The sequence below is a fragment of the Pyxicephalus adspersus genome, chromosome 11 (genome assembly GCF_032062135.1).
Source record: "Pyxicephalus adspersus chromosome 11, UCB_Pads_2.0, whole genome shotgun sequence".
Taxonomy (NCBI): domain Eukaryota; kingdom Metazoa; phylum Chordata; class Amphibia; order Anura; family Pyxicephalidae; genus Pyxicephalus; species Pyxicephalus adspersus.
The window spans coordinates 20,046,793-20,063,881 of NC_092868.1; the positions used below are offsets into that span (position 1 = coordinate 20,046,793).

The 17,089-nt window shown below is 42.9% G+C and overlaps 1 protein-coding gene across 14 annotated transcripts in view; it reads left to right on the top strand.

Moving 5' to 3' along the window:
* The window catches only part of PPFIA3 (PTPRF interacting protein alpha 3), a 511,511-nt gene that overhangs the window by 160,168 nt on the left and 334,254 nt on the right, over positions 1 to 17,089 (top strand). For all 14 annotated transcript variants that reach the window (XR_011922901.1, XR_011922900.1, XR_011922902.1 and 11 more), the window contains one exon: positions 3,978 to 4,199. Coding sequence is in view for 11 of the 14 variants with exons in the window: in XM_072427377.1 (XP_072283478.1) it covers positions 3,978 to 4,199 (222 nt within the window). In the remaining 3 variants the exon portion in view is untranslated. The remainder of the gene's footprint in view (positions 1 to 3,977; positions 4,200 to 17,089) is intronic.

A 17,089-nucleotide genomic window follows, 5' to 3' on the forward strand; every position in this document is an offset into this window, starting at 1 on the left:
GGGGCAGATTTTGGAGATGTTGCATAGGTGAAAGTGACAGGACCTGGAAATGTTCTGAATATGGGGGTAAATGAGAGGGCCGAGTCAAAGGTGACACCAAGACAACATGCCTGAGGGGAGGGCCGAATAACAGTGTTGTTAACAGTTACATATATGTCAGGGGGGGTTTGGAATTTGAGGGGGGGATGATGATGAGTTCTGTTTTATCCAGGTTGAGTTTCAGGAATCGGTCGGACATCCATGATGAAATGGCTGACAGGCAGCATGGGATCTTATCCAGGACTGAGGGAGACAGGTCAGGGGTGGACAGATAAATTTGAGTGTCATCAGCATACAGATGGTACTGTAAACCAAAGGAGGGTATGAGACTACCGAGAGAGGAGGTGTACAGAGAAAAGAGAACCAGTCCAAGGATTGACCCTTGGGGAACACCAACAGGGAGGAGAGTGGGTGAGTTACCATTGAAAGAAACTTGAAAGGAGCGGTCAGACAGATAGGAAGCAAACCAAGAGAGAGCAGTGTCACTGATACCAATGGAGCGCATGATTTGTATTAGAAGGGGGTGATCAACAGTGTCAAAAGCAGACTGTCTGTATTAGTCTGTCATTTGCAATCCCTATTTAATGTACAGCTCTGCGTAATATGTTGGCGCTATATAAATCCTGTTTATTAATAATAATAATAATAATAATAAAATGGCATCGGCTATTTCATTTCCATTTAAATAGTCATCAGTGCCTTTAGTATGGGCTTCACGTTTTATTATTGCTTACTTGTTTGTAAATCAAAATACCTCGAGAACTTTCTTAATGAGCTCAGCATGTGTTATAGGCTTTCCACTAGTTGTCATAAAGCCCCTCAATTTCCTGGCTGGCCAAATCCTAACTGGCCAAAATCATGACATATGCCAAAGTTAAACTGTGAGTCAGTGTACACCGTCAATTTTTTTTTCGTTACTTATTATGCAGGCCTGCATCAGAACCATTAGCTCTGTCTCCTGGACTTATTGATTTCCAGGTAGTTTTCCCTAAATTATTACTTGATCTTTGAGTAATACCAGAATAGCCAGAAAATGCATATTCCTCCTCATTATAACAAGACCCATCTATGAAAACAGTTAGATCAGCTTCTTTGATTGGGGAATCCTTTACCCTTTCTGCCTCCTCCTAATTACATTACCTCATAACAATCATAACCTCCCATTTCCCAGCTTTCATTTGGGTAAGTAAATCTATTCCTAGCAAATTGCAGGGAACAGAATCACTTAGAAGTAAAGAGACTTCAGTTTGAAAGGGGCCAATTCGAATGTTTAGTGAGAGTGGTCTCTAATAGGGGGTAAAGAACACCCTTATTTAGAATAATTTCCACATTTACAACAAGTAAATTTCTCCTTTGGTTTAAGACCATTTTTACAGAGGAATTGTATTTAAGAATCCTTTCATCTCAGTGGGAGTCCAGGGAACATGTGTCACTCTTCCTGTGTTCTCACTCTGTTATCATATAACACTTGCTCTCTTACAAGACAGAATAGGTTCTCCTGCAGGAGAGCAGTCCACACCTAATAGTGCCTGGGTGTCTTGTTTCAGACCTTCTCTGTTTGGGTATGGCATTTCTTTAAAAATGCAGAGCACCCTAAATCATGACATTAATTGCCATTTTGTATGCTGGAACATTAAGGTGGAATTGACATTACATATAGGGGCAGAATGGATTGGTACTTTTTTATTCCTCCCATTTGCAGAGAAAACAAGCGCCTATGCTCCTGACATAAATCCCTGTGCCTTACCAGTGCATTTAGACTCACAGTGAGATGGTGGGATTTCTGCCAAAGGTGTTGTAGGTCAGAGCACTTCATATAAATGAAGGTACCTTGCATTTCAGACAGGAGATGTACCTTGTTTTACTTCCTGCAGGTGTTCCCCAGTACAAATTTGCCTATCCAGTAATTTTTAACTGTTTCTGGTCTCATTTACATATTACTGCTGGACAATCTGTCTTATTAGTGGGTCAAGATGGTTTTCCAGCAATTGTTAGGCAGCTTTAATGGCCTCATTTCTTTCAAGAGATCATTCTCTTGTTTTCCTCATCTTTTGAAATCAGCAAACACTGAGTGGATTCAGTGGATCCCTAGTGATCCCCGCTAGGGTAGGCCAATTTGACCTAGCCCAATAACCTGGTGAACAGGTCCCTCCCCTGTTCCTCTTGACCCCAAACAGCTGAGAGCGTCTCTGACTTGGTCTGAATCGCTCTGTCAGGTGGCTTTCTCATCCTGCCTTGATAAATTCCCTTTCCTGTATGTGAATCTTTCCAGATTCTCCATAGCCAGTATATCTCTCCTATCACTGTCACAATGATTACAATAACATAAAAATCTCTTACTACACAAGCTGAATATTATAAACAACTGACTGTATGATTATATTAATGCATTAATTACAAAAAATATTACAAATTCCTGTTAGGAACTACAATGAAGATAAAGCATTCATAAAAAGACCATTCTGAGTGGCACTGCCCACTGGCTTTCCATTCAGAGAATGGGGGCATCAAGACATGTGTCAGAAGCAAGAGTCAACTGTTTCTTTTATAGTCAGATCCCTGTCATTTAAAACCTACATTCTGCAATCCTGTGTGAAGTCACCTAAACCTCACACTGGTACTACTGATGGAACACAGGTGCTACTGATGGAATACAGTCTCCTAGACTCCTCCTAGACATCGACCTAGTGATGTTCTCACATACAATATGTAATCATAGATAGGCTGATCGATCCAAAAACTGCTGTAAACGATACCCATATCGCGGCATCTGGACTGCAAGAATGTATTATTACCTTCACTCCCAGTGAGGCTTTATTACCACACTGTACATCAGTCTCATACAACATTCACACAAAGTATTAGTTTATAGTAAGAAGTACAGTTCAGGTAAAAACTTACTATCTCAGGTGAGACATCTGGTGGAAGAGAGCAAGGTGAAAACAGACATAAAAGGTAAAAAAGTTTACCGTAAGCGATGTGTCTGCTTTGACCGCATTCTCCTCAGCTATAGTTGTCGCTCATCCAGGAGTTCAGTCTTTCCTCACACGTGGCACCAAAACTGTTGAGGAAGAGCATTTTTCCCTCTTGAAGGAACAGAGACTTCTTGCTATAGATGGAGTTTTTACAGACACGTGTGGGAACAATCAAAGGTGGTTATTGTTCCACTTTTTTCAAAAAACATGGTGGTATCTATACAATGTAAAGTGGGAGGGACAGAAGTGATACGTGACTTTTCAGAAATCCTGAGTGAAATAATTTATGACCCTGATATCCTGGGAATCTCTTTACACTACCCCAGATGATCCCAGTACCCTCTGGGTCATCATTAACACTTTGGACACATCAAAAGGACACAAGATACAGGATGTTCAAACCCCCCCACAATGCAGATTTCCATATTTTTTGTATTTAACTTGCTAAAAAAGGGTGAACTCTTAGGTGGCTCTTGAGTAATAGCATCAGTTCCTGCTACACCTGCCAACCTGCATGGCACTATAGTTCATGTTGGCTTTACCTTGTTTTTGGCACATTCAAGGAGCTTCACCAAATTCATGAAGTATTGTTTCTGATTTCTGTTCTTTTAAGTAGCTTTAAAATTGAATTTCAGCCCTTCGCAGTGCTGCAGTGTCCAATTAGCTAATAGTGCTGCCTCTAATGTTTTGTAGAGGGTATAACAGGAAGCTAATCTAAGAGGAGTTACTTTTATTTGCTACAGCCAGTACAAGATGAAATATTTAGATTTTTAAAGTTTGGGTAATTATTTTTTATGTAACTATTTGGAGCAAGGTGTTTCAGTTTACTATGTATCCACAGTATTTTGTGGACACCTGGTGCCATTGTTCATGTAGTGATTATCAATCAAAACACATTTATTAGCTCTAAAAAGTTGGTGATCAACAACCAGGACAAATAGTTATTCTCTCTTCTTGTTTCAGACTGTAATCAATGGATCTACTCACTTGGAAATAAGAGGTGGACGAGAGTCAGAATTAGAGGAATTGGTGGAGAAGCAGAGATTAGAGCTGTGTCAGCTTAAAGAGCGCTTAACCCTGATGTGTCGACAAATGGCTGAACTTGAAGAGGAGCTAAACACAGCACAAAAAGATCTTATAAAGTCTGAGGAAGTCTGTTCCAAGCTGCAGCGTGATCTAAAAGAGGTAATTAGGCTCACACTTCTCTGAGCAATGTCTGCATTTGGCTTTGCTTTAGCACATGTAATATGGCCCTCAACTGTTGCTATAGTTTTAAATCTTTAAATTGAACATGCAGTACTGTGTATGTGTAAAGAGCAGATCTGTTTAAACTGTCCTCAGAAAGCTTTGTTTTAGATGTCAAAACACCACCAATATTCCAAAACATAAATAAAAAAATATAACCCCTAATGACAATCCCCCCTGTGACATGCAGCGTAGTAATAACTATAATGTATTCTGTGTTTTAGTGTACGTTGTTTTTTTGAGTCAAATTGTATAACGCTTTCTGGTTGACTTGACTGGTTCGATTTATAAATTTGCAGTATGACTGTTGTATGCGATGAAAAGAAGAATGGTTAACAGCAAAGGTGCCCAACATACGGCCTGCCAGCCACATCTGGCCAGGTTAATCCAGACCTTTTCTGATTCCCTTTCTGCTCGGTCGGCTCATTGTCCTGCTCAGTGTTAGTTCCCTGGTAGTGGGTGGGCAAAACACTGTACCAAATCACAAAGCAGAAGGATAGTCGAGGAAGGCCAGGGTCAAGGCAGGCAGCAAGCACGAGAGGTCAGGTCATATGCCAGGGGTCAATTACCAAGGATCCAGGAGACAGACACTAGTGACACAGGGGCCACTGCGGACACAGGAGACACTGGAACACAGGAGACACTGGAAGCAACAGAAGGCACAGGTGATTCAGGGATATCCACAGACAGACAGCAACACTGGAACAGCACAGGAAATTTAGCTGGGCACCAACAGACTGGACAACTAGGGGCAACACTGAATAAGCCAACAGGTGTACAGGAAATAGCTCAACAGAACTAGGGGCCCGGCTTCAGTGGAGACTCCTTGCATGAATACTGTGAGTGCAGTGTGTGAGCTAGCTAAATAGCCAGGGATGGTTAAGAGGCTATTTTCTGATTGGCCAGCGGATTGGACGGAATTGGTAAAGCTTGGAAACAGAGGCACCTCCAGAGTCAGAGCTGCTCACATGCGCAGGAGAGAGGCTTCTGCGCTTTAATGAGGAAGAGGTAAATGTGACAATACCCCCCTTTTAGGGGGCCTCCCCACCTGCTGGGGTCTGGGTTTAAGGGGAAAACGAAGATGAAACCTCTTGGCAGACACATCTGTAGTTGGAACGCTTGATCTCGCCTCAGGACCAAAACCTGATCACCTCAAATCAATTAGGTACATTAGTCTTTTTGCAAGAAAATCCAGACTTTAATGGACTTCATATTCCTGAGAAGATTCGGAGTAGCCAGCAGAGAGAGACGGGAAAAGCGGTTCAGTCCCAATGGCTTAAGCAGAGACACATGGAAGGCATTGGGCAGCTTGAGATGTGAGGGAAGACGTAACTTGTAACAAACTGGGTTAACCTTGGCAGAAATGGCATAGGATCCAATGAACCGTGGAGCAAACTTCAGGGAAGGCACCTTGCAATGAATGTTCCTTGTGGAGAGCCAGACTTTTTTCTCCAGGTTGGAGAAGAGACGCCTTGCGGCAACGCCGAGCAGCAAACTTGCCTGAGAGCTGCGTGTTTCAGATGCTCACAAATAGAATACCAGATGTGGTTAAAGTCTCTCTGCAGGGCACTGAGTGCAGGTATTTCAGCAGAGCAGGGTAAAGGAGACGGAAGGCGAGGATGTTTCCCAAAGACAATGTAGAACGGTGATTCTTTGGTGCTGGTGCTAACATGGTTGTTGTGGGCAAACTCCGCCCATGGTAGCAGTGCTACCCAGTTATCATAGTGGGGAAAAACAAGGGCTCAGAGATATTGCTCCAGGGATTGATTAACTCCCTCCGTCTGCCCATTAGTCTGCGGGTGATAGGCTAAGGTCCAAGAGATATCCAGAGATCTGCAAAAGTATTTCCAAAAGCCAGAGGTAAATTGCACCCCACGATCAGAAACTATGTGCATGGGCATACCGTGAAGCCTAAAAATTTCATGAATGAAGATTGGCACCAACGCAGCTGGTGATGGTAAAGCTGTAAGGGGTACAAAAGGGCAATTTTGGAAAAGCGGTCCACAACCACAAATGACTGTACAGCCATCAGAGGGTGTAAGATCTGTAATAAAATCCATGGACAGGTGACACGAAGGCTCCTTAGGAATGGGCAAAGGAAGAAGCAGTCCTGCTGGGGCATAGTGTGTTACATCCTTACAAAGGTTGGGCCAACGGTACATACAGCAGAGAAGGGTGAAAGTTCTGTGAATGCCCGGGTGGCCAGACACTTTAGAGTCATGTGCCCAATGTAATATTTTGGTGCAGAGTTGAGAAGGCACCAAGGTTTTACCTGGGGGAATAGCAGATTTCTGAACAGAGACCAAGACAAGGCTATGGGCCAGTGGGATAATAAACTCCGGCTCAGCAGTGGTTTCAGAATCCTGTGGATCAAAGGAGCGGGAGAGAGCATCAGATCAGGAGTTAGCAGAACCAGGTTTAAAGGTAATTAAAAATCAAAACAGGAAAAGAATAAAAGACCAACGAGCTTGACGAGGGTTGAGGCGACGAGGCGACTATAGATATTGGAGGTTTTTGTGGTCTGTGAAAATAGTGACTTTGTGAGGAGAGCCCTCCATTTTTCTAGAGCAAGTTTGATGGCCAGCAGCTCCCTGTCTCCAATGGAGTAATTCTTCTCTGCTGGGGAGAACTTCCGTGAACTGAGCGCACATGGCCGGCGAGCTCCGGTGGAGGTCTGGAAAAGAATGGCTCCCACTCTGATGGAGGAGGCATAAACTTCGATTAAGAAGAGTTTGGAAACATCAGGCCTAATCAGAGCTGGGTCAGAAACAAAGGCTTTCTTGAAAGAATAAAAGGCTCTAATAGCCTCAGAGGGCCAGTTGGGGTCAGCATCCTTTCAGGTCAGTGCAGTGATGGGTGCTACCGGCGTGAAGTATTTTTTAATAAACTGTCGGTGGTAGTTGGTAAAACCCAGGAAATGCTAAGTAGCCTTAAGACCTCAGGGTAGTGGCTAGTTAAAGATAGCTGTACCCTTCTCGGGATCAATAGAGAGGTCATCTTAGAAACAATGTAACCCAGGAAGGGCAATCAGGGGGCATTCGAACAGGCACTTTTTTGCCTTAGCGTAGAATCCATTGTCTCTAAATCTTTGTAAGACAAGACAGACATGCTGTCTGTGCGTAGTAAAGTGAAGAGAGAAAATCAAAATGTCATCCAAATAGACATCAACACAGATGTATCGAAGGTCACAAAATATTTTGTTGACAAAGTGTTGGAAGACAGCCGGGGCATTACAGAGACCGATGGTTATCACCGGATATTTATAATACCCATCTCTAGTATTAAATTCTGTCTTCCATTCGTCTCCCTCCTTGATCTGAATTAGGTTGTAGGCCCCTCGGAGGTCCAGTTTGGTAAAAATCTTAGTACCATGAAGACAGTCAAAGAGCTCAGGGATAAGCGGCTGTGGGTAGCATTTTTTTTAATGTAAATTTTTAATAAAGTTTTTAACATATACAAGTATACAACAAAGCAGGATTTCAAAGAAATAAAAAGCAAATAAAACATATATTAAACAAAAGGAGAAAGGTAGGCGCAAAATACAAAAACATGAAAACAAACATCATGAAATACATACAAAACCACAGGAACAAAAGAAGATTACAAATCTAACCCTTCGTATCGATTATATCAAAACACAATCAGTATTTATCTAGCATCAAGTTAAACAAATGAGCACTCTTAAATAAACACAAAATCAAATTAAAAAAAAAGGAAAAGAAAGAAAGCAAAAAGAAGAAAAGACGAGAACAGAAAGAAGTCCAAGATCTCACTAGGGAAACAACTAGTGCAGCTAAGCGTATTTAAGGTTCAGATAAGCAACTATACAATACCAGTAGCGGTTGCTTGATCCCATGGGGCCCAAATTTATCCAGTTTGTTATTGAGCCTAGCAGATAAAAGTTCCATCAGCTGAATATCCCCTACATGTGTCCTCAATTCCGCAACAGAGGGCGGAGTGTGTGATTTCCATTGTACCGAGATGAGGCATCTGGCTGCCATAAGAATATGCGCCAAAAGAGCCATCCTCAGTTTAAAAAGTTCGGTAATGGGGACATTAAGCAAATGGGTCACCGGATCTAAACTAATAGAGGTTTCCAGTATTTTAATGAGCAAAGCATTCACCCCACTTCACTAAGGCACTATCCTAGAACAGTTCCAAAAAATATGAAACAATGTGCCTACTTGAGGAACACACCTCTAGCAGCAATTACTGCAAGACGGATATATGGAGTGAAGCCTGTCTGGAGTATAGTACCAATGCATAAGAATTTTATATACATTTTCCCTATACAACGTACATACCGAACTCTTATGAGCTTTACCCCATATAACCTGCCACAGCTCCGGAGGAAGTTCCCTGCCCAGAATGGACTCCCATTAAGTCATATAAGCATGCTAGACTAAAGGCATCGCAGGTTCAGTAGTCAATATCCGGTAAATCTCTGAGATCAGCCCTCTGTGAGATGGACCACCTGCGCATACACATTCAAACAACGTGGGGGGTGAAAAGATAAAGTCTCTAGTGACAGCGTGGGCGAAATTACGGATTTCTAAGTAGCTGTATATCACCAATGTAGGTAGTTCAAATTTAGATTGTAAATCCGCAAAGGGCAATAACTTCCTGGTGACTGAATTAGAAATATGTCCAAAACAGAAAATCTTTTTAGAAACCCAGGGAAAAAATCATATGCCTAGTCAAGTTATCTGGGATTTGGCGGTTATATAGAAAGGAAGTTAGTAAGGATTTGGGAGAGGCAAGACAGAACTTTTCTTTACTACAAATACATATTCATCTAGTGAACTGCAAAGCTTCCAATAGGGATGAGTCAGGTATATAATGGAGGCATCCCCACAACATCGAGTTAGGATGTGCAGGGGCAAGCCAAAGTTTCTACATTGCCATCCATCTGTTGTAAGCCCTTAAAATGGTCCATTAAGCAATCTGACGAAGATGTGAGGCTAAAAAATATTTATAAAAATCTGGTACCCCTAAACCTCCCCTATTTTTCAATGAACATAATACAGATTTGGGAAGACGGTGAGGCTTATAATCCTAAATGAAGTTAAGTACTTCGGCTTGAATGTGCCCTAAGGCTGGACACGGTACATTCACCAGTAGGGTTTCAAAAAGATAGAGCAGTTTTGGTAGGACAGACATTTTAATAAGGGCAACATGCTTAAAGAAGTATATACGGATGGAGTGTGCCATTTGGTCAGAATTGATTTAATATCCTGGAATATTTGTGGATAATTTGCTTAATAGAGCAATGGGTATGAGGGGGTAAGATGAACTCCCAGATATTTAATGTTTTCCTGTTACCAGCGATATGGGAAATTATCCTGTAATCTATCAATCAGTGCCTGATCCAAATTAACCGGTAAAGCTTCTGTTTTTGATTGATTGACCTTATATCCAGACAATGTCCCATATTCATTTAACACCATATGGAGAGAGGGGAGCATAATTAATGGATTAGTGAGGGTAAGTAGTACATTGTCTGCATACAAAGCTATCTTGAAGGATTTTGACCAGACATTGACCCCTTTAATATCTGGGTGCTGCCTATTGGTCTGTGCCAATGGCTCTATGCATAAGGCAAATAATAGAGGCAATAATGGGCATCCCTGAGGGGTGCCATTATGTATGTTAATAAGCCTGGAAGTAAAGTGAGGAAACTTAACCACTGCTGTGGGGCATCTGTATAGAGCATGTAAAGCCTGAAGAAAAGGACCCCGAACACCAATATAAGAGAGAGAACACTAAACCTAAATGGCCAGCTAAGGCGATCAAATGCTTTTTCAGCATCAAGTAAGAGCGCCCCTTGTTCCATCCTATTAAGCACATCGATTATGTCTGTTGTTCTTCTCGTGTTGTCTCCGGCCTGTCTGCGAGAGATAAAGTTCACCTGACCTTTATGAATAACTGAAGGGAAGTACATCCCAAACCTAGTGGCGAGTATTCTCGTAAACATCTTTAAATCTGAATTTAGTAGAGTTATAAGGCGATAGCTTGTTGGATCTGTCAGATGTTTACCTGGTTTTAAGAAAACTGATATATATGTTGTATAATTATATATATATATATGGAGTGTAGATTGTGGGAGTGACTCACCTTCCAGCACACTATTAAAAAGTGTGTGAAGGTGAGGAAGTAGTTGTTCTTGATATGTCTTGTAGTATAAATACGGCAACCCTTCTGGACTGGTGCTTTATTGGAAGGTAAGGATTTAGTCGTTAGCTCTACTTCTTCTTGTCTTATTGGGCTGTTAAGTTTTGCGATCATTTCATTCTCCAGCAGGGGAACAGAGCACTTCACAAGATAAGTATCTGTGCGGGATTGTAATGTTTGACCTCCAGCCCTTTGGGATACATGAAGTTTAGAGTATAGATCAGTATAATAATCTCCTTATATTTGTGCCATAACATCAGGATCATATTGGAGAGTACCTAACTGATCCCTTACTGTAGGGGGGACTGCAGAAGCTACTCCTTCTCTAAGTTGACGAGCCAACAGAGTATCTGCTTTTTTTCCCTTTTCATAAAACCTGTGACACATGGTATGGTATACCATAGCCTTTTCAATGCGATCAAGACCTACCTCCTTAATTTTGTTCCGTACATCATCAATTTTACGAATAAGTATGACAGAGGGGGAGACCTGCATGGATCATTCTAAATCCCTGAGGTCAATTGGAAACAAAAGTGCCTCTTTGTTGCGTTTAAGTCTGGAGGACTCGTGTAAGTGCCCCCTTATCACAGCCTTATGAGCCTCCCACGATGTGGAGGTCTGTGCCACTGAGCCTAGATTATCCATATAGTACCTCCGAATTTCTACCTGAATAGCCTGTTTCGTAGGTCAGTACTTCAAAAAGGTAATCGTTTAATCGCCAATGACATTTATGGGGAGGGGTATATTGCCCAATATCACTGTACAAATAATGAGGACAAGGTCCGACCAAGAAATCCCACCTATATCAGAGGAAACCGTTGCAATTAGAGACTGAAGGCTGGCAAAAAAAATAGTCTAAACGAGTATGTGTTTTATGAGGTATAAAATAGAAATTAAATATTCGCTCTTCCAGATGCTATACCCTCCATGCATCATACAAGCAGTAGGGAGGGGATGTATAGATGGGTCCGCCGAAAGGCAGTCTTGCATGGGTGTACGTATAAGAATAAAATCGTATGCCATGAAAACATATTGCTGTGGAAAGAAAGTTAAATGCGTAAGTACTAATTCCAAAAAGGAAGGTTGGGCAGTGTTGGGGACATAGACATTACATAATGTCACTGTCACCTTATCTAGTGTACCTTGTAATATGGATGTACCTGCCATCTGGGTCTATTATTGATTTATGGAGAGTAAATATTACTGGCAAAATTATTGCCACTCCAGCAGATTTCTTCCACTTAGTGGGGGACATGTAAACTTGGGGATAATGGCGTTTCGCAAACGTGAAAGTACCAGAGGCATCTAGATGCGTTTCCTGAAGAAATGCAATATCCGCTTGCTGCCGCCACAATTCCTGCCGTTTGGCATTGGAATTGACCCCCTTGACATTTAATGAAACTAATCTAGTCATCTTAAATTAGTTAAAGGACAAGTGAACTGTGAGCAATTAGACTCACCTGCTGCACCAAGATCTACCATAACAAAGTCCGTAACAAAGCCCATCAGACATGAGCCCTAGTAAGATAGACCTAAGAGAAGGTAAGAAAAGACAAACACAGAAAGCAAAGGACAAAAAAATAAACATATAAAACCTAGAACAATCCCACCTGAGTCAGAAGAGCTCTCCTCCATGCCTACTAGCCCAGCCAGGATGTGTACACCCTTTGGCCGAAAAAAACAGGCGAGGAAGATGTTCCACATCCCACCTAAGTAGTACTAGTGCAAATAAAACCCAAAGGCACAACCATTAAGTGGGTCACTGCCTATAGCAGCGCCCACTTTTATTCTGTGGGGGCATCCTAATGCCCACACAAATCTGTAGAAGGGGAACCAACTTTGTACAACTTAACATTCAACCCGAGAGAAGAGAATCCTGTGCAAATAGAAGAAAACAACTGCCTGTGTATCATAAAAACTAAAACCAAATCTGACACATATCTATTCTCTTGCCCATATTATGTGTTAGGAAATAAGATGCACATACCCAATAGGGCAAATGAAAAAATAGGAGAGCGTCTGAACCATCCCTTTTTTGAAAACTCGAAAAACATCGAAAGGGGGGCTCTGGGCAGATGTAGCAGACATGGGAGCTGAGACCCTGGATGTCTTCACCTGATTATGACCCCAAAAAAGACCATCTAACAAATGCTGGGGCCCCTGCAAGGGACTTACCATGTCCAGCGAGCTGTTCCTAATCTTAGTGACAGAATCCTTATTAGAAGGCTGGCGTGGTGGCAGTGGTGTCATTAAAATAGATTCTGTCTCTGTTAGACAGTCTGAGCCGGCATCCACAGGAGAATCAGCAGTGACATGATCAGCCAGTGAAGCCTCACTCCTTTCTGAGGAGTTGCTGCGGTGGTGCCTGGGAGTACGTAGATAATCCCCTTCATGGGGGGACAGCTCTGGCTGAAGGAGAAGTGGAGAATCCAGCAAGGGCTATGAGAGAGACAGTGCTGGAGTAGTAGCAGTGATCTGTCTCTCACCATGTGCTTCAGGGGAGTCCAAAGCCATCTTGAGAACTGAGCCTCCCACCACAGTGTTTGCAGCAAAGAGGATCGGAATTGAGTGTTTAGAAGCTGATGAGGGTGCCATCCGGGACCCAGCACTCTTAGTGTCTCTCTGTCTGCATTTGTTCCTCATAATGTGCTTGTTAAGTCCCTCCAAGTGTGGGTCTAGAGCAGAGCAGGATTAGTACGCAGCCATTCATTGATGCCAAAGCCACACCCCCCCAGGGTAGTGGTTTTTAATAGTGATGGCATTCAAGCCACGGTAACTATACAAGGACGAAGAAGCCCATCCTTTATTTGGACAAAGAAAAACCCTGCCCCAGCGGGGAAAGAGGACATGTATAAATCCTCCCTGCAGATTCTCCTGGATGTATTCACTCATAGCCTTGGTCTCCAGAAAACTGAGGGGGTATACCCGACCTCTGGGAGGTGTCGAATTAGGTATGAGGTCTATCACACAGTCATAAGAGCGATGGGGAGGAAGTTGCTTGGCTTTGCATTTGGAGAAGACATCTCGGAAGTTCGTGTACTGGATTGGAATGGATAGAGCCAACTCTGACGTAAAGAGGGCAAGAGGTTTGAGCTTGGTCAAACACCGGGAGTGACACGAAGAACCCCATGCCAATACCTCTGGAGTAGACCAATCTAGCACTTGAGAGTGTTGTTGAACCCATGGGAGTCCCAGGATGACTGCAAATGAGAAGAATAAGGAAGGTTATGGTCTCCTGATGTAGCACACCTACTGTCATTTACATGAGCAAGGTTTGGAAGTGGATAAGTCCGCAGAAGAGAATGATACCATCCACCGCAGAGATACGCAGGGTTTGAGTCAGTGGCTTTATGGGCCAGGCGCACTCCTTGACAAGAATAGCAGAGATGAAATTGCCTGCTGCCCCAGAGTCGATCAAAGCCTTCAGGGCAAGTGTGGAAGTCTTGTGGTGGAGCTAAATTGGTATTGAGGGACGCTGAGTGGAGGGGAGAGAATGACCTAACATGCCCCCCTCAGAGCATACTAGGCGCTGAAGTTTCCCGGTCTCTGTGGGCAGTTTTTTTAAAGTGTCTTTTCAAACCACAGTAAATGAAGAGACCTCAAGATAGCGCCGAGATCTCTCCTATGGAGATAGACCTGAACGGCCCAGTTGCATGGGTACTTCTGATGAAGAAGAAACGGGGGACTGGAGGTTCCAGAGGTCACTGGAAGGATGGAGCTAGTCATCAAGAAGGCCTTGCAGGAGCGAGATTTCTCCTGGAAACACTCCTGGAAACGTTTATCAATCTGGAGGGCCAGGGAGATCAAGTCATCTATAGCAGTGGGAATCTCTCAACCAGCCAACTCATCCTTAATGCGATCAGAAAGGCCCTGCCAGAAAGTAGCGTGGAGGGTCTCGTTGTTCCAGACGAGCTTCGCCACCAGAGTGCGAAACTTAACAGCAAACTGGCCCATGGTATGTGACTCTTGGCGGAGACACAAGAGAGCGCTGGCTGCTGAAGAGGCACGAGTGGGTTCATCAAAAACCCTCCTAAAAATGCTCAGAAAAGCTTCAATGCTACAGGTGACCAGATCGTGCCTTACCCAGAGTGGAGATGCCCACGCCAAGGCTTCTCCAAATAGCAGGGATATCACGTATGTCACTTTAGCCCGGACAGTGGAGAAGCTTTGTGGCTGAAGCTCAAAATGTATATTTTACAATTTGATGAAGCCACGGCAGGTCTTGGGATCCCCAGAAAATTGTTGTGGGGGTGGTAGGGGAAGTGCAGAGGCCACTGGTATAGCAGGAGACTGGACAATGAGGAGTCTGGACAGAGGAAACACAGAATTAGCCAACAGGTGTACAGGAACTAGCTCAACAGAACTAGGGGCTCGGCACCAGTGGAGACACATTGCACGAATACTGAGTGCAGTGTGTGAGCTAGCTAAACAGCCAGAGATGGTTAAGAGGCTATTTTATGATTGGCCAGTGGATTGGATGGAATTGATAAAACTTGGAAACAGAGGCACATCCAGAGTCAGAACTGCCCGCATGGAGAGAGGAGAGAGGCATCTGCACTTTAATGAGGTTGAGATAAGTGTGACAGCAGCGGTTATTATCCCTATGTATAAACCTTCATATCTCCTACACAGATTATCATAGTAAAAGGAATTTTTTAGGACACAGAGGGGACCTTAAGAGGTGTTACTAAATCTAATTTTAGCCCCCTAAACAAGTTGCCAGATACGGGGTCAAAAGCATAAAATCCTAACAACAATCAGGGATATTTTCACATTAAGGGGGGCTATTTCAAGACTAGGATCCCCAAATTGAAAGTCCCTAAATTCATGGCAATGAAAATTGAGGTACTGTCAATTGTCTGTGCACTGTGGTGCCCCTTAAAGTTTACAACACTTCAAGGCTGCATTCAGGTTGGCGGTGAGGTTGCAGTGCAGTTACCCCTTTCTTATGCCATAGAACCAAGCCTAGGGGTGACACTCAGTACCACTCACTGCGGGCTGGAGTCAAATCTGCAGACGCTGTGGTGCGAGGGACTGAGTGGCTGGTTGGGAGCCTGTTACACATAGCTGGCCACTTACCTTCTCTGAACCCCAATTTCTCTGGAACAGAGGGATGCAACTGGAAATGTAAGGGGCTAGTAGGAAACACCTTTTGTTCTCTCCCCTTCCCCATAAAAATGTTATACTTATCACATCATTCTACTCCACCAAAACATAGCTATCTCCTTTCTCTCTATGATCCCCAAATTCTCTGTAAGAAAAGGGAAATGTAACTGCAAGTTGGGGACTCTTGTGGATAAATCTTCCTAACATTGCATCACTGTGGGACCAGATATGATAAACTATACCTGTCATACCGTGCTACCCTGTAACACATAGCTGGCAACTTACCTTCTGTGAACCCTAATTTCTCTTTAACATTAGAGAAAGTCAAATGTAAGATAAATGGGGGACCCTTGTGGCTACCCCCCCCCCCCCCCCTAAAATGTTATCACTCCTACCATTTCATGGTGCCCTGTCACATATAGATGTCCGCTAATAGATAGATGTCAGTTCTTTGAATCCCATTTTCTCCTGAAAGGGGAGCTATAGGTATATTAAAATGTGGGATACGTGGGGGATTCTTGTGGCTAACCCCCCTAAAATGTTATCACTATGACACCACAAGATAAGAAAAACTATACCTGTCATACCAAGCTACCCTGTCACACATAGCTGGCCACTTACCTTCTGTGAACCCTACTTTCTCTGGAACAGGGAGATGTGGGGACCTGAAGATGTAGCAGAAAGAACATGTATCCCTTGGCTATCTGTCTTATGAATTGCATTTTTCTGGAAGTATTAATTGCAAAGATTTTGGGGTACAAAGAGGGTTAGCGGTCCCTGTTTTATCCCAATGTCAACAGCGGTCCCCAGATAAAAAAGATTGGGTACCACTGGTCTGCAGAATCCACATAATTTACCACCATCAATGGTTGCATTGTTTGGAAATGTTTTATGGAATAGTCTGCACTATAGTGACTGTTCTATAGGTACATAGTCAGGTTAAAAAAATCTAGATGGACTAAAAATAAAAAAAAATAAAAACCTAGAAACTGGCATATTCCAAATAAAAGCATATATGCATAGTTGATCCAGAGGAAGTAAAAAAAGTTATAAATATACCTATATGCCAGAGATAGTTTGCACCTAAATGGAAGTTGGTCTGCTGTGCTAGGGGAAAGATTTAGGGGAAGCATGGAGGGATATTAAGCTCTGTGTACACAAAGGAAAATGGCAATGAAGTCCAAATTCATAATAGGAACGTCACTGCCTTAAATGAGTCACAATGGCTCAAAATTGATATGATTGAGAAACAGTTGAGTAAAATTAAGGTTGACAAAGCACCAGCACTGTATGTAAAGAGCTGAGGTTAGTCTTTTCAGAGCCATTACTTCTACTTTTTAGAGACTCTTTAATAACCAGCATTGGTACCAATGGATTGGCGAAAGGCCAATGTGGTTCCTATCTTCAAACAGTCATTACCAGGTGACTACAGAGAGGTTAGTTTAACAACCATAGTCGGAAAGGTCCTAGAGAGTATGATAAAGAACCACATAGAGGAGTTTCTTCTATAAAATAATAATATAAGTGATAGTCAGCATGGCTTCAAGAAAGAC